At 43.7% G+C, this 23,846-nt stretch overlaps 1 protein-coding gene and 2 non-coding genes across 3 annotated transcripts in view; all 3 read right to left on the bottom strand.

Annotated features, from left to right (window-relative positions):
• The window catches only part of WDR43 (WD repeat domain 43), a 29,730-nt gene extending 6,354 nt beyond the window's left edge, over window positions 1-23,376 (bottom strand). Inside the window, exons 1-12 of the mRNA XM_033145449.1 lie at window positions 23,080-23,376; window positions 16,836-16,970; window positions 14,518-14,636; window positions 12,758-12,878; window positions 11,299-11,438; window positions 10,929-11,031; window positions 9,382-9,446; window positions 7,737-7,908; window positions 7,069-7,155; window positions 4,996-5,130; window positions 2,830-2,970; window positions 214-300 (exon numbers count right to left, since the gene is read on the bottom strand). Coding sequence (XP_033001340.1) covers window positions 214-300; window positions 2,830-2,970; window positions 4,996-5,130; window positions 7,069-7,155; window positions 7,737-7,908; window positions 9,382-9,446; window positions 10,929-11,031; window positions 11,299-11,438; window positions 12,758-12,878; window positions 14,518-14,636; window positions 16,836-16,970; window positions 23,080-23,376 — 1,602 coding nt within the window. The remainder of the gene's footprint in view (window positions 1-213; window positions 301-2,829; window positions 2,971-4,995; window positions 5,131-7,068; window positions 7,156-7,736; window positions 7,909-9,381; window positions 9,447-10,928; window positions 11,032-11,298; window positions 11,439-12,757; window positions 12,879-14,517; window positions 14,637-16,835; window positions 16,971-23,079) is intronic.
• On the bottom strand, window positions 6,291-6,369 carry LOC117044841. The gene has a single exon (XR_004426368.1). It is a non-coding gene; the product is annotated as a small nucleolar RNA SNORD53/SNORD92 (small nucleolar RNA).
• LOC117044842 lies at window positions 12,554-12,636 on the bottom strand. The gene has a single exon (XR_004426369.1). It is a non-coding gene; the product is annotated as a small nucleolar RNA SNORD53/SNORD92 (small nucleolar RNA).
• Window positions 23,377-23,846: the final 470 nt, after the last annotated feature.

Below are 23,846 nucleotides of genomic sequence, written 5' to 3'. Positions count from 1 at the left end.
GCTTCAGGTTTTATGTGACAAGAAACTAACCTTGTTTTCATAACTGGCTTTCAACTTGACAAGGCACAAAATATTGCAAACTAAAGGCCATCCCATTTCATATGAACAAGACACACCATTCCAGTTTATGACAAAGCTTGTGTTTGCCTTGCTTAAAGTAAGACTCTGGTGTACTGTTTCTATTGTAGTGAATTATAATAAAATATTTCTTACCTCATGCAGCAGAGGAATGACAGAGTACACAGGCATTCTGGCTACTGTTTTCTTTATTATTGCTTCCTTCTTGGTTTGAAGCACTTTCTGTTAAAAGAGGGGAAAGGAAATCAATGAAGAACCATGTTACTAGCTTATGCTTGGCACCAAAAATGCCCTGTATCAGAAGCCAGTGTGGGTAGTGCACTGTAATTCAACTGGTAAAGCCAAAGTGCAAAGTCCCACTCATCAGATGGCCTTGGACTAGTCAGTCAGTCAGAAACACACACACACACACACACACACACACACACACCAGCTAATTTGGTAGAGCGTAAGACTTAATCTCAGGGTCATGGATTCGAACCCCATCCTGGGGAAAAATTCCTGCAGTGCACAGGGTTGGACTAGATGACCCTCGTGGTCCCTTCAAACTCTACAATTCTATGAAAATAATGCAAAAACAAGTGGAACCTACAACAAAATGTTTCAACGTGGAGTGGTCATACTCACTATTAAACTTGTCAGCCATGCTTTCCTCAACAACACCAGAGTTCCAGCCACCCTCCCACCAGGTTCTCAGTTCATTCCAAACAGCTACCGCATGAATGCACTTCTGCTCACACAACAGGACTTCACCTTCCCCTCTTCCCACCATGCACACCCAAAATCTGCTCCGGAGTATCTCCCAACTGTCCCGAGCAGATTTTGAGGCTGCACAAGGAAGGGTGGTCCCTTTGTGCAAGTGAAATTCCATTCTGCACGTGCACAATACAGTACTGGATGAAACACTAGGACAGCATTCTGTGGTGACTGAGCAAAATTAGTCCTCATTGGGCTGGTTCCCCCCCCCCCACCCCCGAAGATTTATTTTGGTACTTCGTTCCCCAAGTTTCCAGTCTCCCCCCTGTTGAAGACATGTGCTACCATTTAAGCAATAGAACTCACAGCCACAACATCGAAAATAGAGGGAACACGTGGAACATGCAACCCTGGAGTGTGGGCAGCCTGCTGCATGAACAGGCATGCAGTAACCAAAGCAAACACTTCATTTAATTATTTCTATGCTACCATTGGAGATCAGTCTACTACATCCCAATCCCAAAGAAGGGCAGTGCCAAAGAATGCTCCAACTACCGCACAATTGCCCTCATTTCACACGCTAGCAAGGTTATGCTTAAAATTCTACAAGGCAGGCTTAAGCAGTATGTGGACCAAGTACTCCCAGAAGTGCAAGCTGGATTTCGAAGGGGCACAGGAACCAGAGACCAAATTGCAAACATGCACTGGATTATGGAGAAAGCTAGAGTTTTCCAGAAAAACATCTACTTCTGCTTCATTGACTACGCAAAAGCATTTGACTGTGTCGACCACAGCAAACTATGGCAAGTTCTTAAAATGGGAGTGCCTGATCACATCATCTGTCTCCTGAGAAATCTCTATGTGGGACAAGAAGCTACAGTTAGAACTGGATATGGAAAAACTGATTGGTTCAAAATTGGGAAAGGAGTACGACAAGGCTGTATATTGTCTCCCTGCTTATTTAACTTATGTGCAGAATTCATCATGCGAAAGGCTGGACTGGATGAATCCCAAACTGGAATTAAGATTGACGGAAGAAATATCAACATGCTGATGATGCGACCTTGATGGCAGAAAGTGAGGAGGAATTAAAGAACCTTTTAATGAGGGTGAAAGAGGAGAGCGCAAAATATGGTCTGAAGTTCAACATCAAAAAAACTAAGATCATGGTCACTGGTCCCATCACCTCCTGGCAAATAGAAGGGGAAGAAATGGAGGCAGTGAGAGATTTTACCGTATTTTTCGGTCCAAAAGATGCACCGGACCATGAGACGCACCTCATTTTTAAAAGGGGAAAACCAGAAAAAAAAATCTGGTTTTCCTCCTCTAAAAGGCTGGGAAGGGAAGCAAAGGAGACTCACCTCTTCTCCCCAGCTCCCTTTAAAAAAACGGGGATAAGCCGCTCTGAAGGGGCGCCACACACCCCTTCAGACGGCTCATCCCCGCTTGCTTTGAAGGGAGCTGGGGACAAGGGGTGAATGCTCACCCCTTCTCCCCAGCTCCCTTCAAAGCAAGCAGGATGAGCACAGGGCGTGGGGTGGTGGAGAAAGCAGCAGCATCCCCGCTTTCTCCACTACCCCGCGCCCGGCACCAATCGGTGGTGGGGAAGTGGTGGAGAAAATAGCGGGGATGCTGCTTTCTCCATCACTCCGCGCCCTGCCGCTGATCCCAAAAGCCTGCTTTTGGGATCGGCGGGTGGCGCAGAGGATGCAGCAACATCTCCGCTGCCACCCCCCACCTCCCGCCAAACGTGGCGGGGGTGGGGAGAGGCAGCAGGAGCTAAGCCTTCGCTCCATAAGACGCACCAACATTTCCCCTTCCTTTTTAGGAAGGAAAAAGTGTGTCTTATGGAGTGAAAAATACGGTACTTTCAGGAGTGTCTGGCGTGCTCTGGTCCATGGGGTCATGAAGAGTCGACAACAATGCTACCATTCAGTAAAGCTTCCAGGGTGACTTACACATAAGCAATACATAAAACCTACTACATAAAATACTAAATATGGGTATTTGGTACAAGAGAGAGTCTTCCCTAACCACAATGCTTTTTACACTTACATTTAGTATTTCAGGATCACTGCTTTCCAAACCCTGAACTAAAAGCACTGCAAAATTGTCAGTCTGTGGAAGGCTTCCCGTTGACTGTTTCACTTTCATCACATCAATATCCATTGCACCAAGGCGGTCTTCAATGCTCTCCTATACAGCAAGGAAAAAGTCATTCTTATTTGCACAGCAAAGGGCACTATATACAAGACAATATCCCCATAATTAAGCTTTTGATGCCACCCACCAATAAGCCAAATCCCTCTTCATAGCACTACAGTTGCATGTGGAAAGACCAGCCATTCATTAAACTTAAGGACAGAACAAAATCAAGAGTCAATGGATGACCAGGAAGTGGACTACTCCAGGACCAAGCATGCCATTTCGGAGTTCTGGACTCAGCTCTGTATGTGGAAATTTCCATTCCAGATTTAAAGGGCTAGTTTTAACGTTTAAATAAAGGTTGGCTAACTATTTTGGGCCCAAGGGCTGCATCACCACTACATCTGCTGAGCAATCTGTTTCTTAATCCTGGCACTGGGATGGGCAGATGTCTCTGCTCATCCTAAAACCAGGATCAGGATACAGATCACTCCTCCACCCCTCGCTCACCAGAGCAAAAATCTACTGAGCAGTGGTGGGGAGGAGGAGGAGGATATACACCACAATCCTGGCCAGGCAAGTCTCCCCTTTGCTGCCAATCACTAGGTGCCATTAGCTCTCTCTCTCAGCCGGCATTTGCTGAAAGATTAGATACAGGAAGTGATATAAAATGGAAGAACTCATGAACAAGGGAAGGAGAGGCAGCTTGCTGACATGGTGCTGTTGTTGATTTTGGGGAAACTTTAGGATATTTTAGAGATCCCCTAAAAAACCCAGGCATCATAAATGTAGCCCAGTCAACTCTCCGTACTGGGTTGAGTGGGCTGAATAACAAGGCCGCAAACACATTTAAACCCAAATAAGAACAAACTCAATTTTTCTTAAGGTTTCTTTAGGGTAACATGTTAAGCTTTCAATTTGAACAGTTATTCATTGAAGCAATATATAAAGATAACAGGAGAAAAATACATCCACTTAAAAACAAAAACTAACAAAATAGTTAATTATTTCCAGTTCTCAATTCAGCTGTCGGTACATTTGGTGCTCTGACTTCTGGTTTCTCTCTTCTACAGTGCACCAAGTGTTCTCTAACACTTTAACCCCCAATTTACCAGATTTACTTATATACAAAAGTTCCCCTCCCCATCATTTTACCAATCAGAACGCTCTAGTGCTGCTTCAGCTTCTTATGTTTCTCTCCCCCTTGCTTTCCCCCTTTTTACTGTTTAGGTTTTGTTTATGCTTTAGTTGGCTGTGAGTCCTGGAAGACCGGCTCCATGCCTCTGCAGGCCTTTTTCTACCTGGCCTGGGATGGCAGGGCCATGACTGATTCCAGCTACAAAAGCTGAGGCTGCTGAACAAAATGTTGGGCTGGGGTATGTTTTAGAGATTTTTCGGGGGGGGGGGGTTGTTGTTACTGTGGTGGGTGTTGATTCTTTGTATCTTTAGTCTGTATATTATGATTTATGTGGAAATTGTTCGTTTGTGTACTTTTTGATGTTTGCTTATTGTTTATGACTTTTAATGTTTGTAGTTACATATGTTTTTTTAAAAAAATATGTTCTAAGCTGCCTTGAGCATAGTTTTAAGTTTGGAAAGGCAGCATACAAATAAAATGATTTAGTTTCAATTCTCTGGGTTGAACTTTTGACCACTTCCTGTGAACCTTTGAACTGTCTGGTTAGAATAATCACTTAAAAACAAATAGCAATCATTTCCCGACCACCACCAAACATACACACAAAGTGGCAATACCTTCACAGGTATATATGCCATTGATGTGGCATACTGGCCAGACACACTGTGCCTCAACACTGCTCCATGTGAACCGAGAATGAGCCCCAACACTGCCCTGAAAATGCACACTACAAAGAAAAGCAAAGGGAAAGGCAAAGAATATAGCTTATCCACTATATTTGGCCTTCTTATTGAAAAACCACAGGGATCCCAGAACGCAACGTGAAAGTTAGTGCACTGAAGAAATATTTAAAGTGCATTCTCCTCCACAGTGTGTACTGTACAGTCCTACATGGATGACTGTGCTGTGCATTTATTCTAGGCCAAACATCAATTCACCTCTCTACCAGCTGCAGTAGACTTTCTTTTGGTCTCCATTTTCTCTTCACGAAATGATGGTTTGATAGCCGCACTATGTCCAGGAAGTCCAGGCACTAGCGTTTTGACTTCTGAATTGATTATGGGAGTTTTCACCTTTTAAAAAAGAAAAGATATCTGCATTTGTACGAGTACAACTGCCTCCCCTATTTTACACAATAATTTTGATCTTGTTCCAATTTAATTTGCACTACAGATACCTCACTTGAAATCAAAACTGTTCTTTTGAAAGAAAACATACCTGGCTGCTAGTTCGTTATTTAAGCAATTTAAACGGTAAGAAAAATAACAGAAACAAGATACTTACTAAGCAAACAGAACTGCAGGATTAATACCTAGAATTTAAATTTTATGATAATCTTTAAAATACACTTTAAAAAAACTGCTAATAACCTGTTAAAATCTCTTGTGCCTTCGGAACTGAAACCCATTATTGCTGGAATGGCAGAACTGCTAATGCCACCATATACCAGTTCTCAGTTGCTTCAGTACTTTTTTTTTTTTTAAAAAAAAACACCTTTATTAGTGACTTAAACTATACTGATTGCTTGGAACACTAGACCATCCTAAGATTTGATGGGCAGCTGCTAGGGAAATGAAAGCTCTTCAGTCCCTCCTCCCAGGCAGCATATTAACAGGAGATACAAGGTAGGTAGACTGATCACTCTGTAAGTCATATATGTGGATGGAGGGGATCAAAGGCCAGTAAAAGCATGACAATTTCTCATGGGATTTTCATTTGCATTCTTACAGCAAGGTAGCAGAAGCTCAAATGGCCTTCTCACATTTTCTTTTATTCTGCCTGTATTGAGAGCTGTCCCCCCACTTATGCAATGAAAATCCTTATGCACAACGGTGGGTCCGCGGGCCTTCTTTGAGTAGAGGTTTTTGCCAAAGGTCATAAACTGAACCACTGGCACCACCCATGCTCAATTTGTACACGGATAAATATCAAAATAAGCAACAGCTAATAGCACCAGATGCATGACAAAACCAGAACTTACATATTTTCAGTAATTACAGGGCAATGCTCTATGCAAGTCTACTCAGAAGTAAGCCACACTGATTTCCATGGGGCTTATTCACAAAGATGATTAGGTCGCAGTATTAGTTTGGCTCATAAAGCAACACTCATTTGGCTCATTAAGCAACTATCCTGCTTTTGGTGGGCTTTCTTTGGATACTAATTATAAGGGCTCCTAGAACAGAGAGGCATGCCCTTGTGAGATATACAAATTGTTTTCCATCCATTAGGTATGCTCAGACAGCCAAGAGAAATGTGTCATCATTGGAATTCAGCAAAAAGCGAAACCAAGATCAAAGTCATCACAGCATACCCGAGGACCCTTAAACTTTCCCTTCCTTTGTGGCTAGCGTGGCAGAAGAAGCCCTGTAAGTTCACTGTTAGAAAGCTTACATTCGCCCATCTATGCCAATATGCAAGTGGATAAAATATCAAGAAAATGAATACGAAACAGTTTTGTAGGCGTTCTTAAAGACAACATAAGACTCTTATCATCGGTATTCACAGATCCCTCATTTTAAACATATGCATAGCAGAATTGAACTATGTGTGCTAGAGCAATTCTAATGGCTGAAATGTATCTTAGGTTCAAATCACCTTCATAGACAAAAACGCCAGTATATTTAAAAATACGTTCTGGGATGCCATCATGCACTTGCCATTTTTTTTACTCTATGTATTATATCAGGCATGTCCAACAGGTAGATTGTGGTCTACCGGTAGATCACTGGGTCCCCCCAAAGAAGCTGAACAACTGTGGCCCCACTAAAAAAGCTCAACATTTTGCCTCCTCCCTGAAAAAAACTCAACAACTTTGATCCGAACCCCCCAAAAATGGGCCTTCCTCAACAACTTTGACCTTAACCCCCAAAAGGGGGTAGATCACTGCCAGTTTTTAACTCTGTGAGTAGATCACAGTCTCTTGGAAGTTGGCCACTCCTGTATTATATCAAAGAAACCAACATCTCCATTACAAAAAGGATTACTTAAAAAATAGTTTTCAATCTTACCTTTGTCACAGCCATTTCTGTTTTAAGCATCAAGGTCTTCTGAATGTCTCTTACTAAGCACATATGTGACTCTGTAGTATTCACAGGCTACACAAGGGGGAGAAAGGGAATCACAAAAATAGATGTCAATACTTTCACAGGTCAGTACAGTGGAACCCCGGGTTACGCACACCCCGGGTTGCGGACGTTCGAGTTAAGAATGTCCGCAACCTTGAAGCGTTTCTGGAGCGCATGCGGCCCCCGAATGCACAGAACGTTTCTGCGCACTTCGCGCAGAAACGCTCAAATCGCGCTACTTCTGGTTTTTGGCGTTTGTTTTCATGCATTCGGGATAGGCACGCCCACGTTATACACGGCGACCTGGAACGAATCGCGTGCGTAACCCGGGGTTCCACTGTAACAGTTTTTAGTCACAGTATCCAAGTAGTTTCCATAACAGGGAAGACTCTTGAATGAAAGCTTTTTAGGTTGTCCACTAAGCTAACAAAGTTTTAATTGCAACTGAATTGCAAAAACAAGAGGCTATATGAAATACTAAATTTGTAATTATGAAGCAATATTACAAGGAGCATCAGATAAAACTCAGCATGAAATAGTAATCATCTCAACTTAGATTCAGATTCTGTATCAAGGCATCAACTTTTGAGATTCAAAAAGACATCACATACCACTCTCTCAATGACAGGCTGTAAGGAGTTTCCATACACAAGTAGCAATGATTCCTTATCGGAACAAAATGCAGCTGCTAGAATAGGGATTGGCTTTGGCGTGGTATCACTTCCCTCTCCAGATGTTGCTACCTGGATTGTACATTTTGATGTCAATGGTTTTTTGCAGGACCTGCAAAGAAAGAAGTCTGTCAAATATTTATATTCTGCACACCTGTCTCCACAGTTTTAAAATCTCTTCACACTGAAACATGGGAGCAAGCCTCACAACCTTCCAAAGCACATTGTACCTACTTTTTACTGCCAATCAAAGCTCAAGATCAATCAAGTAGCCAACCAAATTCTTTGTAGTATGCCATCAACACAACTACCTCAAAGTTTGAATGCTGTAGAGAACTACAGCTACCATGTGCTGAGATGGCAAGGATAACAAGCCTAAAGTTTACCATTTTGCTGACAGGTTAACAAAGACAAGTTACCGGTATGCAGCGGTGCCTCGCAAGACGAAATTAATTCGTTCCGCAAGACTTTTTGTCTTGCGGAAATTTCGTCTTGCGAGGCACCGTTTCCCATAGGAACGCATTGACATTTAATTAATGCGTTCCTATTGGGGGGGGAAAGTCCGGGGGCGCAGGCCGTAAGGGGCGCCGGCCGATTGCGCCCGCCATCTTGGGTGGACTGCGCATGTCTGTACATGCGCATGTCCACCCAAGATGCCGGGCGCGATCAGCCAGTGCCCCTTCCGACCGGCACCGGACCGCACCGCGTCGCGTTTTAAGGCTGCAGTGGGCGAACAGCAGCTTTAAAACGCGGGGCGGTGCGGCTCCGGTCGGAAGGGGTGCCGGCCGATCGTGTCCGCCATCTTGGGTCGACTGCGCATGTACGGACATGCGCAGTCGACCCAAGATGGCGATCGGCCAGCGCCCCTTCCGACCGGCACCGGAGCTGCGCCGCGTTTTAAGGCTGCAGCGAGCGAACAGCAGCGCTGCTGTTCGCTTGCTGCAGCTTTAAAACGCGGCGCGGCTCCGGTCGGAAGGGGTGCCGGCCGATCGCCATCCTGGGTCAACTGCGCATGTACAGACATGCGGTTGACCCAAGATGGCGGGCGCGATCAGCCGGCGTCCCTTCCAACCGGTACCGGAGCCACACCGCGTTTTAAGGCTGCAGCTAGCGAACAGCAGCGCTGCTGTTCGCTCACTGCAGCTTTAAAACGCGGCGCGGCTCCAGCCGGCTTACAGTGGTACTGCGCAAGGCGAGTTCGTCTCGCGAGTCAACCAAAAAATTGCAAAACCCTTTCGTTTTGTGAGTTTTTCGTTGTGCAAGGCATTCGTCTTGCGGGGTACCACTGTATTTGCCTAAAGTGATAATCAGTGGCAAACGTGAGTACCCCCCCCCAGTCAATTTCACAGTCCTCTGCTTCAGTCATTAAAAACAATTCAAAAGTACAGCTGAAAGGACTTCTATTAAAGATCAAATTATAAGACATACACACAAATACTCGCCTCTATTAAAAAGAGTATTCAGTGTTTCAGATACATCCAAACTGAACCTTGCTACAAACAGAGATTTGCTCCACTACTCTCTTCCATGCTTTGGTAACACAATATTGAAATAGAGATGTGTGTATATTTAAATACCAACTTACCCATTCAAGACTTGTTCAAATAAGTGCAACTGTCCATCTCTGCATACAACTGCTATTTTAACTGGCTGAAAAGAAATAACACATCATCAGTTCACAAAACAAATACCATATCAATAATTCAGACATTTTCTCTACTTCTATAAACGTGGTCAAATAGTTCAGTTGGTTAGAGTATGGTGCTGATAACGCCAAGGTTGCAGGTTCAATCCCTGTATGGGACCGCTGCATATTCCTGCATTGCAAGGGGTTGGACTAGATGATCCTCAGGGTCCATTTCCAACTCTTATGATTCTATGAAATGTTCATCAGTCACATTTACTATGAATACAGCCTAATTATTTAAAATCACAATTTATTTTTAATGGCTGCTTTTGAAGTTCTCCAGTTATACAAAATACATCAGAACTGAGCCAACATAGTTTCTTGTTGTTGTTGTTCAGTCGTTCAGTCGTGTCCGACTCTTCGTGACCCCATGGACCAGAGCACGCCAGGCACGCCTATCCTTCACTGCCTCTCGCAGTTTGGCCAAACTCATGTTAGTAGCTTCGAGAACTGTCCAACCATCTCATCCTCTGTCGTCCCCTTCTCCTTGTGCCCTCCATCTTTCCCAACATCAGGGTCTTTTCTAGGGATTCTTCTCTTCTCATGAGGTGGCCAAAGTACTGGAGCCTCAACTTCAAGATCTGTCCTTCTAGTGAGTACTCAGGGCTGATTTCTTTGAGAATGGATAGGTTTGATCTTCTTGCAGTCCATGGGACTCTCAAGAGTCTCCTCCAGCACCATAATTCAAAAGCATCAATTCTACGGCGATCAGCCTTCTTTATGGTCCAGCTCTCACTTCCATACATTACTACTGGGAAAACCATAGCTTTAACTATACAGACCTTTGTCGGCAAGGTGATGTTTTTGCTTTTTAAGATGCTGTCTAGGTTTGTCATTGCTTTTCTCCCAAGAAGCAGGCGTCTTCTAATTTCGTGACTGCTGTCACCATCTGCAGTGATCATGGAACCCAAGAAAGTGAAATCTCTCACTGCCTCCATTTCTTCCCCTTCTATTTGCCAGGAGGTGATGGGACCAGTGGCCATGATCTTAGTTTTTTTGATGTTGAGCTTCAGACCATATTTTGCGCTCTCTTCTTTCACCCTCATTAAAAGGTTCTTTAATTCTTCCTCACTTTCTGCCATCAAGGTAGTATCATCAGCATATCTGAGGTTGTTGATATTTTTTCCGGCAATCTTAATTCCGGTTGGGGATTCATCCAGTCCTGCCTTTCGCATGATGAATTCTGCATATAAGTTAAATAAGCAGGGAGACAATATACAGCCTTGTCGTACTCCTTTCCCAATTTTGAACCAATCAGTTGTTCCATATCCAGTTCTAACTGTAGCTTCTTGTCCCACATAGAGATTTCTCAGGAGACAAATGAGGTGATCCGGCACTCCCATTTCTTTAAGAACTTGCCATAGTTTGCTGTGGTCGACACAGTTGCAAACATAGTTTCTACACAGTGGCATCAGAAAATCAATAGGTAAGTTACATTTCCTTACCTCCTCTTTGCTTTCTGACATTGTCAGGTCGATATGGATTGGCTCATTTGTAGCCATGAAACTCATTACAGCATTCCTTTCTTTCCTGTCTGATCTCACCTGCCTTGAGATATAATAGTGACAAAAATAAGGTAAAAAGAACAAAACAAATGACACCATAGTGTAATATAAGCACATGTTCAGAGAACCCTGGAAATTCATTTCTGCATTGAACTGTGAAGGAGTAGAAGCCACATTTTTCATTACATCTGTTCACAGCAACTATCCAAAATCCACATTTCTGATCATGGAGCCTTTTGTATTTCTAAGTACATTTCATATTTTGGGGTACAAACTTACACCACTGATTGTTAGGGGGAAAGCTACATACCAAACACTGAGTAATCGGTCGTGCACTGCTCCAGATAGGAAATATAGCCCCGTAATTCCATCGAAGGGTTGATTTTCATTGGGAGGCCGTACTGTGACGAACATAAGAGTTGAAACTGCTGTAGCATGTCCTGTGAAATGCTAGAGAAGAAATTTAATTTTAGAAATGAAACCCGATTAAAAAATGTAAGATAAAAGATCTGCTCTACACCCCAGTTCTACCAAAATCAATGGGATTTTCTTACTAGAAAATGAATTTAGGATTAGGGTGAAAGGCAGCTAGTATTAAAGAAAACCACTTTTAAATCCAATAACAATAAGCTTATATGTATTGCAGCAGAAGCTGTAAGTCTTGTGTTTGGGATAAATGAAGAGGTAAACTGGTAACGATGTTTTTTATCCAAAAAAGGAATGATGTTCTTTTGTGAGCTTGAGCAAGTCATTTTAAGAATGCATTTCAGTACATTAGATCATTATCTCATGGTGTTATTGCTTTCTATTTTCTCCAACCATTATTCTTTCCTTTAAAGTTAATCTATTCCATCTTTCTGTAGTGTTTCCCAGAAAGGTAATATAAAAAAATGTCAGCTTCAACAATCAAAGGGGCTCCTTAGAATAGTAGGAAACCTATTACAAATTAGGTTTGCATAATAATGGATTATAGTGTCTAGGGATGGGAGGGACAGGCGGCTTGTCATTCTCATGTGCTCAAAGGTACTGTATTTCTGCATGTAACAGAATTATTTTTCCAGAGTTAGTGGAAAAATAAACACAGGGTAATCATTGGTCAGTGGGCTTCAAAAGAAACAAACTTATAGGTCTGGGTATATCCATCATTTGGTAAGGACATATCTGAATCTACCTTAGGAACTAATACATAACTAAGTGGAAAAAAGGCTTCGAGCTCATCAGCTCAACAATATAAATTGTTGTGTTAGACTGGGAACCACCTTAGAAAGCTTTAGACAAACTATTGTTGTATAAGGCAATCAATGGCTATTATTCTCATCTCCTGCTTATAAGCTTCCCATAGGTACCTGGCTGGTCTCTGTGGGAAACAGAACCCTGGACCAGACAGGACTTTGGTCTTCTCTAGTATTACACTTATGTTCAAGCAAACTTAACATCTGAGATTGAGAGTAGACAAGAGACTTCTTCTGGATGAAAGAGACTTTTGTCTGCTTTGGGACACCCCTGGACACAACTCTATGCTTCTTCCATAATGCAGATGCAATTTGGTGAACAGCCTGCTGGCAGTGCTCAGACACAGCCAAGGAATCTCATGTCCTCATTCAACTGTCAGCCAGTAGAAACCACATTGACAGTATCATCACAGCAAACCTTCCAGCAAACCTCTACCTTAAATTATATTACTTAAACAGGATGATGTGAAGCAACTCAGTTCACAGTAAGAAGTTAGCAATCTTCCCTGTTCTTATTTACCCCAAGTGAATACTTACTCTGTAGACTTCCTTGGTCTCCAGGTCCCACAATTTGATAGATCGACCAGCTGACAGAAGCATCTTTCCATCAGGACTGATGCACAGTGAGCTCACACTGCTGTTATCTCCTTTCCATTTGCTAGAAAGTTTGAGAAGAATGGGAAGAACGGTGAGCACATCCCTGGCAAGAGTACGTACCATTGCAAAAATAAAAGGGGGGGGGGCATTTAAAATAACAGAATTCTGTAGTCTCCAAACATTTGTTTCAATAGTGTTAAATGTGCATGGGAAGTGATTTGCAAGAAATATTAAAATTACCAATAAAAACAGTTAAAAGCAAGTAATTGAAACATTTAAAAGATCAAAACACATCAGCATCTATATATCTGGACAGGCTTGCCTAAACAAAAATATTTTAAGCAGGCACCAAAAAGAATACAGTGAAGAAACCTGCCTGGTATCAACAGGCAGGGAGTTCCAAAGTGTAGGTGCTGCCACACTATCTTACAACTGTAGAAAGAGTATTATGTGGCACCTGTCACAGAACCAGGTCCACAGATCAAAGCAGTCGAGTGGACCTGTATAAGGTATGGTAATCCTGAAAGTAAACTGGTCCCAAGCTGTTAAGGGTTTTATATGCCAATAGTATATATATCTTAAAATATATAAATGTGCATATAGCTTTTCAGGGCTCATCAGGACTGTGCCAGCCCAGCCCACTCAAATATTGGCCTTCTCATTTGTAACAGCTTAAGAGAGACCTACACAACTGGACTCTGGGCATTTGTATGCTAACATATACAGGCAACCTCCAATTTGCATGTGTGTTGCATCCCAGGTAATTGTGTGTGATGGTGAAGTGCACATAAATCCGACCCGCCCCCTTTTCTGGCCACTTCCGAGTTGCCATGATGCTCGGGTGCATGGCCACACATCAACTGGACGTGCTTCAGCTGGTTGTTGCCTGTATGCCAAGCGCAACATGTACATGTTAGGCTGAGCAGGGAAGGCAACACAATTATGTGTAAGATCTGCAAATCAGCATAAGGCTTCCAGTATTCCAAATCATATATATTTTGGTTTAGCCATTCCTTGCAGAAGCTCAATAACTTCACAGAAGCCAGAAGAAATAAGTGAGGAAGAAACACTCTCTTTTTTTGCAAATGGACAACTTGATCAACACAGGAATTCTCCTATTAAGTTTGCATACTTTAATCTTCAGGGAATGTGCTTTAATAACCAAAACAAATACCGGTAAATAGACCTTGTGCTTTATCCTGCCAGCCCCCCTTTAAGAATCTTTAAAGTGCTGAGCTTCCTCTGAATCCAGGAAACACTCCCAAAGACAGAGTTTAAATGCAGCTATCTGAAATAAAGTCAGATTCATTCCTGTAATAACATCAGTAGTGATATTATCACTGTACAGCTATAAACACCTCCAGGCACCTGCAACATCTCATCTCTCATATACCTATGATTTTTATCTCATGTTCTCTACACTGAATGTGCTCCCTGATTACAACTAAAATAACTCACAAATAAATCATTGTAGCAGCAAAACAACCTAGCGTCCACACAGCAGCCACCAATTTAATTGCTACATAAAGTAAAGGTCTTAAGCTCCCCAACTTGAATTAGAGTGCTTACTGCACGCACATCATATTTGCTGCAGAAAATATGCCATTTTTTCCCAAATGTCTTAAACCTCCATGTGTGGCATCTACTCCAGCAATCAAGTCTCTGTAGCTGTTTTGTGTTGTTTTTAAAACCAGACTCACCATTTCACTTTGCACGTCTGTGTGTTCCATTCCACAATGTGTTTGTCATCTGAACAGCTATATAAGCAGCCATTGTCCTGGTGCCACCGTACACAGTTTATTTTACCGTCATGACCACTCTAGATGAAAAGAAAAGGTTATTAGCAAGTAACATCACTTCCTTAGTGGGGTTAGATCAATCTCTGCTACCCTTCTGTGGCCACTTCAGTACTTTTGTAGTAACATTTGTCACAGGGGTGCTTGTGGATTACTCTGTGCTCTATCATTCATGCCCAGTAACTTCATGCTTAGGACAAACTTCTTCAGGACAAAGAAGTGGAAAACATATGGCTTTGTTAGCCAGGGTTGAACTAGACATAACAGCAGCAGGCAGACCATGTTTGAACACAGATTCATCCGAAAGAAAGAGGTGGGGTATTTTTAAACAGCAAAAGGAGAACACTGCTTAGAAGGGCACAGCTCTTCCTGCACCCGCAACTTTTCTCCCACAAACTTTCTCTCCCGGTATCGGCCAAGGACAAAAGCTGTGAAAAGTTGTAGAGGTAAGCTGTGGTCAGGGCAAGAGCTCTGCACTCACCTACATGCCCACTGCCACCAAAAGGAGCTGCCCACCCCCAGGTTTTTCTACTAACCCAGTGTGCCAGGATTAGCCAGTGCATGGACTCTTGATGCCATGATGGGGATTTCCCTCCTCCCCCAAATCCTCTCTGGAGGGTCAGGAGAACCCCTAAAACAGTGCATGGCGGGGGGGGGGGGAGGAAGGAGATACCTCTGTCAGGCAAGCAGAAATGCTTGCACTGACAGATCATCACAGAGCAATACTGGATTCCAATCATGGGTTTGTGGGTTATAGTTTGAACCTATTTGTAGTCTGGCCCTTCATAGTTATTCATACTTTATGAATTCATGTTAATTCTCTGAGCTTGATAATGACTTTCATTTTTTTAAATCCTATTTGCAACTAGGGGCTATTCAAGTATTATTAGTAGCAGTAGTAGCATCACCATCGTGATTTATTATTGTTGTTGTTGCATTTATATCTCACCTTTTTCTCCAAGAAGCTCAAGGTGACAAACTTGGTTCTCCCATTCCTAATTTAATCCCCACAATAACCCTGTGAGGTAGGTTAGGTTGAGAAGCAGATAATTTTCCTTGTCCAGCTACCGTTTCCATCCCAGGTAACACCATGCCCAATGAAAAATCCTGAAGAGCCCAACAGCTTGCCACATTCTTGTGACTTTTTGGGTTGGTACTAATAAAGGTGTTATCTAAGAGGGGGCTTTGGAGGGTTGTTTTTTCCTCTTATGGACCAACATGACTGCTACCCTTGTTTTTAATTGTTTGAGTACCTCTTTCCTGAGCTGTCCCATAATCACTACATCTAGTCTTACAAGAGATGTGTCCGCTCTCTCATGCTCTTCTACTTTTCAAGTTCTCCCTGAATCATTTTAAGAAGGGGGCTCCACAGCATTACCATAGATGATATGAGGATCCGCAGAAACCCCTCTAGCGACTGGACAGAACATGCAGAAAATGTACCATTTTCAAATGTGCCTTTAAAAATTGCTCAATAAAAGCCACAGCAAGGAATTACAAACTGTGGCTTCGAGTGTAACCCTAGGAAAACTGTAAAAAGGGGTGGAGCAGATTAAAATGACTAACAGGTAACATCAAATTACATCACATCATTGGCAGGCGGGCAAAGATTGCTAGAAACAGCCCAGCAGGCCAAAGGTTCCCCATTGTGGGTACCTGAACTTGCTTACTACTGACATATTGAGAGGTGTGAATATTTTATGCATTTGTATAACATTTCTAATCATCCTCCGAAATTGTTTACCTTTTGGTAACTGCAGCCCAGCGGAAATGCATGATGCACTAATATACATGTTTTAAAAAAAGCACAGGTACACCAAGAGAGATCCTTCAGACACATTGTAATTTACCCGAATATTGTAACTTCCCATCTTTTCAGTCACATACAGGGAAGTACATGCTTTTACAAAATCTAAGTAAGTTACTTATGAAAGACTTTGTTAATTTCAAGTAAAATTCATGTAAGCAGCACATTGTCAGAGCTGCATGCAATTTGGGTAATTTATTCTGCTATCTTCTGTCACGTATTTCAACAAAAACACAGTTATTTCAGGTTCCCATGACACCTTGCAGGTTTTACAAATTCCATTTCTACCTGCATCAATGCTTGAACCATTTTACGCGAGTTATGATCAAGCTAGTCTAATAAAACCTACGTTAAGAAAAATACAATTAATTTTAGTTGTAGAAAAACATTGAAATTTGTTGCAAGTAATACTTACTAGTTTACTCTGTAATTCTCCTCTTATTGTGCTGTATAACAAAATGCTGCCAACTGCAGTACCAATAGCCAAAAGATCTAACTGTTCACCTGCTTCTGCAGCTTCAGATTTCCTCTTCTTTCTCTGAGGGCCTTCCTGTAAAGCGATCAAATGAAGACAGAAGAAAGAAATAGTCTGGTTGGCTTTATTAAATTACAGTTTTACAGGCAAGGTCAGGGATAACCAATGTGGTGCCCTCCAGGTGAAGCTATAGTCCAATTCGCATCTTTCCTGACCATGCTAATGGGAGTTGTAGTTCAACACCTGGAGGGCTCCATGTTTGCTATCCTTGGGCAAAACAAAACCAAGTTTATTCATACATTAGAGGGGATGAACTTAAAGCCTTAGTTGTGCATTTTAAAGAAAACCCAGAACAAAACCAAGCTCCTGCTTTAAATGCTTTATTCCCCAAATGAGACAACCTATACTTAGTATTAAGTACAGTGGTACCTCAGGTTACATATGCTTCAAGTTACATACGCTTCAGGTTACATACTCCGCCAACCCAGAAATAACGCTTCAGGTTAAGAACTTTGCTTCAGGATAAGAACAGAAATTGTGCTCTGGCAGCACAGCGGGAGGTCCCATTAGCTAAAGTGGTGCTTCAGGTTAAGAACAGTTTCAGGTTAAGGACGGGCCTCCAGGCCAAATTAAGTTCTTAACCCGAGGTACCACTGTATTGCCTTTATTCCAGTAAGGGCCGTGTTCAAGAGCAAGTTCAGAAACACACATTTTGCTTCTTTTTTTCTCTCGTCTCCAAAACAAGCTAAAAATATTCTGCAAAATCTCTCTCCCAGCCACATAAAGAGGAAGGCATCATCTTCAATTTATTCATTTAAAAAGACGATGCCAAAAGTATGTTATTCACCTAAGGCTACAAAAAGAGCTAATATGAATTAACAGGCAATTTTGTTCTTAACTGCCACCTTAAAAACAATTGGTCCGCAACTCAAATCATTCCGATCCAGTTATGCTTTTATTAACTCAGGAGGATTGTCTCACTATGTAAACAATGGGCAACCATTTTTGCTATCGTTTCATCATTTTAACTGATTTTCTATCTTCCTTTTTCTTCCAGCAGCCTGTAGGAACCCCTCCTCTCTTTTTTAACTTGTTTCTCTGAATCCCCCCCCCCCCGGCAGCGTGCTCTGCTTTCTGCATCCCCTTTGTAGTATTCATGTAGTCTTCCCTCTCTACTTCAGTTCTCTCACAACACTAAGCCAAACCATGGCTTAGTGTGGTGTTCCCAGAAAGGAAACTGTCGCTGCTGCGCTCCTCTCCCAATTCTGCTGCCACCATGCTACCTGGGGTAAAGCCATGGGTTGGCTTAGTTCATCATCCAAGCTTGTGCTTGTAACAAATAACCAAGGAGTTTTTTTCCTTAATTTTTTTTTAAACAGCTTGCAATTTGCCTGGAATGAGACGAACCACAAATGTGAGTTTCGACAACATACTAAGCCAAACCATGGCATAGCTCTGGCCAGCACAGCAGGACAAGGGCATGAGTGCAGTGGCTGTGGTCTCTTCACTGGGAATCCACATGCTCACATAGTAAGTCAAGATTTGGTTTAGTGTTACATGCAAACTGGGTTTCGCTCCATGCCACCGTGGATGTGAGCCCCACCCTCCATTACCCGCTCTCTTTTCTATTTCCCTGCCCACAGGCTTCTGAGGCCCTATTTGTTTATAAAATTAAACAGTTTTTTTCTGTTTTGTTCCACATAAGTCGCAATTCCCCTCCTCTCTGCTTTCAGTTTCTATTTTGCTGTTTCTCTGCTGGCCAGCTCCCCCGCCCCCAGACCAACATCTGCCTTCCAGGTTTGGCAGTAATATTACCCAATATTTTCACCCTTCCCACAAGTGACAGCAGTGAAGGAGTCTCAGGCAAAGGCAAGACACACAGCATGACTGGCAGGTGTCAGTCTGGACAATACTGTGAACTAGACCACCACACAAAGAGTATATTTGATTTCTCACCTATAAACTCACTAAGCTGATTGTCTCTGAACTGCTAGCATGAAAACCTGAAGTCTACTTTCTTAAACTTATTTTAGGTTTGTACTATTTGTTTTGAATTAAGCTCTGCACAAGCCACAAGAACAAACTTTGGTTTCTGGCACCTAAAGTAGAAAGGAAAACCAAAAACATTTACATATCACTTATATGTCTGTCTGTCTGTATGTATGTATGTACGTACGTACGTACACACACACATCATTTAAAATCTTACTTATAAATTAACATCTACAACCACACTAACCTTGTTGGACTACAAGTCCCATGATCCCTGACCACCGGCCATCCTAGTTGGGGCTGATTAATCCAAAAACATCTGGAGGGCCTAGGTTGACTATCTGTGACATAAATGGTTGTTTGCTTCCAAATCAGAATTGGAAACATTTACAGCTCAGCTTCTGATTCTGTTTTAGAATCCTACTACGATTCACACAAACCATTTTTGCCTGTTTCAGACACTGCAGTGAATCACAATATGTCTGAATCAGGATGTGAGGAAAGGAATCAGAGAGCGTGGTCTGAGTATATGTGCGTAGCTTTAACAATTGTACCAATTATTACAGTAATTTCATTTAATACAAAAAAACTCTACACACAAAACAACTCTCCAGCAAATGATCATACCTTTCCATGCATAAATTCAGATTTCCCTATACAAGATGATTTGTCAACAAATTTAGTAAGCATTTGGGTTCTTAATTCTGAGGTTACAGGTAAATCATATTTAAAGTAGTACTGATTTCAAAAGCCAATACTGTCAGTTTTAGAGATGTTAAGGCTTTTTGGAATCAATGTTATCTAAACAGTTACTGTACATTTCTTTCACTCTGCAGACCCTTGGTTTTTTCACAGGTCTCAAATTTCAACACAAAAAAGCAATATTGTATTAAGATCTTGGGGGGGGGACAACTTATTCCTGATCAAACTGGGCATGGACAGAAGAAAGTACCCTGAAATATAGACTGCCCAGTTTGTGTTGAATGCTGCCAGGAAATCTGCTTTCTGTTTTATGCTCATCTCCAGGACATTATTAGTCTTGGTAGCAAGCCTTCCCTCTAATAAATGTGTAGCCCTTTTTAATACACTAAAAGGTGTTGAGGAATGTGTGATGTTACAATATATAGAATAGCTTCATGTGAATAGGTGTTTTAGCACATGAATTCTTCTGATCAAGAATAGTCGTACCTTGGAAGTTGAACGGAATCTGTTCCAGAAGTGCATTCGACTTCCAAAATGTTCGGAAACCAAAGTGCGGCTTCTGATTGGCTGAAGGAAGCTCCTGCAGCCAATCGGAAGCCCCGTCGGATGTTTGGGTTCCAAAGAACATTCACAAACTGGAACACTCACTTCCAGGTTTGCAGTGTTTGGGAGCCAAAATGTGCAAGTACCAAGGCGTTCGGGATTCAAGGTACGACTGTGATGACTTTGATGTATTTTTAAATAATATGAGCAACATGAATGGTTCAAGCAAGGGTGTTTTAGTTCTGCAACATTTTGAACAGAATTGGCTAACAAATGTGCCTATGGAAACAAAGTTTATGTCTGTACTTTACAGTGACTTATATGTGACCATAGGAAAAAAGGGCACTAAATTTCTTCTTTCAAAATCGCACTCCCACTTGTTACAAGACTAGCAAGAGCTTTGCTGCATTCCTTGGAAAACCAAGATAAAAAGAAAACTCTTGTAAGTTTGTGAATGATGTGGTGATATAGAAAAGGCTGCCTCTATTTATTTGTTCACATATCAGATTTAGTACAAAGAGCTCACAAGGCCACTGTTCCACTGGGATCAATACTGAGCAATTGATGGAATGTGCAGAAAATATCTGAACTAACAGAAAAAGCAGGCTATAAATAAAATAGTAAATTAGGACACCAAGGCTACATCCTATACACATTTAATAGGACTTACATTTGAATAAACAGGGATGGGATTGTGCTGAAAAACATCCATGTGCCAAATGAGGACAAGTGTTATAGCACAAGGCTACATCCTTCAAAAGCAAACTTTGAAGCAATCCTTACAACAACCCTGTGAGGTAGGTTAAGAGGCTGTGACTGGCCAAGGGTCCCCCCTGTGAGATTCATGACTGAACGAGGATTTGAACCCTGATCTCCTAAGTCCTAATCTGACACTTTAACTACTACACCACACTGGCTTCCTAGAGTACTTCTGCTATGGGGCAGCTATATAAATTAGGTAAAGGTAAAGGTAAAGCATTAGGTCCAGTCGCTGACGACTCTGGGGTTGCAGCGCTCATCTTGCTTTATTGGCTGAGGGAGCCGGCGTACAGCTTCTGGGTCATGTGGCCAGCGTGACTAAGCCGCTTCTGGCGAACCAGAGCAGCGCACGGAAACGCCGTACATAAATAAATAAATAAATATGGGGAAAGCAAAATGTCAGAGAAGGATCTGAAATATTTTCCTTGAAGCATGAATTTGTCTTATTCTGGATTGTTTTGAGATTTGAGACTTTTTTCCTTTAAAACATAAAGCGGTATAGGAATGAAAATATCAACAACAATAAGAAATCTCATTGCCAAAAAAAAGGTGCCTAGACATTCTGTTGTGGCGACTGTAACCTAGATTTAAGGTCCCATTTGGTGATTAGCTTCTATATCTCTTACACAGCTCCCTTGCCATTTATCCTTACTCTCACTAAATAAATTGAGATGTACCGGATGAAGTAAAGGGGTGCACTCAGGGACATAACCAGGGGGGGGGGCTGCCCCACATCCTCTGTTACCAGCTATCAAGGATGCAGACCACTCCTAACTTGATTTGGGGGGTGGGGATTTATTTCTTAGCATCACTGGAGCGGAATAGCATTATGGAGACTGGCTTCCTATACACAGAGAGGGAGAGACTTACATACACCATTCCAAGGCTGAGTCCTCACCATCATCTCTGGACTCGGATAAGAGGGGTGGGGAGGTGAGCCATAGCTCAGTAGTACCACCGCTTGCTTTTTATGCAAACTACCCCAAATTTGCCGAAGAATTGATGCTTTTGAATTATGGTGCTGGAGGAGACTCTTGAGAGTCCCATGGACTGCAAGAAGATCAAACCTATCCATTCTCAAAGAAATCAGCCCTGAGTGCTCACTAGAAGGACAGATCCTGAAGTTGAGGCTCCAGTACTTTGGCCACCTCATGAGAAGAGAAGACTCCCTGGAAAAGACCCTGATGTTGGGAAAGATGGAGGGCACAAGGAGAAGGGGACGACAGAGGATGAGATGGTTGGACAGTGTTCTCGAAGCTACTAACATGAGTTTGGCCAAACTGCGAGAGGCAGTGAAGGATAGGCGTGCCTGGCGTGCTCTGGTCCATGGGGTCACGAAGAGTCGGACACGACTGAACGACTGAACAACAACAACAACCCCAAATTCAGCCCCTGACACCTCTCAGTGTGTTTTAGGAAACCTCCTGCGTGAAACCTGAAAAGCTACTATACTCCCAGAGAGTGCAGATGATAGTTTTAAAAAATTGGAATAAAGTATTTCTCTGAGTTCCTAACTTGAGATCTTGTTTAGAGATTTTTTTGGGGGGTGGGGGAGAAAGACCACCCAGAGTTTCTTTACAGACCGAGGTTAGGCTACCTAGTGAAGGCCAGGATGCGGTTTCGCCCTGGTGGCGCAGATTCCACTCGCACGGGGCGCAAACTCATCTCTGCCAGCCACCATGCGACGGCCTCGGGGCGGAGCCACAGCGGAACACATGTGCTGCAGCTGCGGCCCAAGGGAGCCCTGGTGGTGGTGGAGATGGACGGGGCCCGCTAGAGCAGAAATCCTCAAAACCCCCCCCAAAAAAAAAAAACTGGGGAAAGAGGAGGAAAACCCCCCACTCACCCACTATTGCAAAACCATTACACCCCCTACGCGGCCAGGCCAAAAAGCGCTGCTTTTTCCTCTTGGGCACCCGAGGCCCAGCCGCACGTGAGGAAGAAGCAAGGCTCGCTGCTGCTTCGGCCTGGGTTTTTTTTTTCGCGGGGGGTGGGTTGGGGGAGGCCTCTCCTTTCCTGCCTCCCCCCTACTTCCCTCCCCGCGATGACTGACAGGCTCCCTCCCGTCGGGGGAGGCGAAGGTAGCGCACACACGGCAAGGGGGGGGGGAATGAGGCCCAGTCTTCCCATCCCGTCCCGCTCCGGCCCCCCCAACCGCCCCCCTTCAGCCCTGGGGGAACGGGGATACCTTGCTGGGCGACGGGCGGCCTCCTCCTGCTGCTCCGGGCGGCGCCCAGGCCAGGCAGGTGCAGGCGGCGCTGAGGTGGGCAGAGGGCACGTACTCGTGGTGCAGGCGGCTGCTGCCCGTCTCCCACACGCGGAGCCGCCCGTCGGGCCCCGAGAGAGCCACCAAGTGCCGCCCGGCGGGGGAGAAGGCGCACGGGGCCGCCGCCGCGAAGACCGGCAACGCGCCGGTGGTGGCCGCCGCCGCCGCCTCCACGGCCGAGGCCTCTCCTCTCGAGCATGCTCCTGACGCCGACGCCATGGCGCTCGCTCGCTCGCTCCTTCACTCGAGGCCCGGCCCTCTCTGCTCCCAGCAGGCAAGCGGGCGGCCCCGCGACAGCCACGTGGTCCGGACCCCCCCCCCTTTCCTCTCCGCGCAGGCGCGCTCGCTTAGGCCCGCCTCGCGCGGATCGGACGCGCTGACGGGTTGCGAGGCGTCTCCTCTCGCCCGGGGAAGCGCGCGCGCAGGAAGGAAGGAAGACAGAGAGAGGCGCAGGCAGGGGCTTCGCTCAGTCGGTCTGGGGGCGGGCGCAGCGGCTCGGCTCCTCCAGCGTGTAGTTTGCTCGCAAGCTTGTGGGGATGCGCAGCAGGATCTGTAACGCGGGATCCAATGCTTAGGAGTTGAGCTTGGGAAGCAACTATTTGTCATGTTTGGCACGCCGCTATTCTGTCATAGCGGCCCTTGAGGCACTTCGTCGTCTCCACCCAGTTATTAAAAAAAAAAAATGCCGG

The sequence above is a fragment of the Lacerta agilis genome, chromosome 3, assembly GCF_009819535.1.
Source record: "Lacerta agilis isolate rLacAgi1 chromosome 3, rLacAgi1.pri, whole genome shotgun sequence".
In the NCBI taxonomy this organism is placed as follows: Eukaryota; Metazoa; Chordata; class Lepidosauria; order Squamata; family Lacertidae; genus Lacerta; species Lacerta agilis.
The sequence above is the reverse complement of the archived record's forward strand: the minus strand, read 5'-3'. Positions and strand labels throughout refer to the sequence as shown.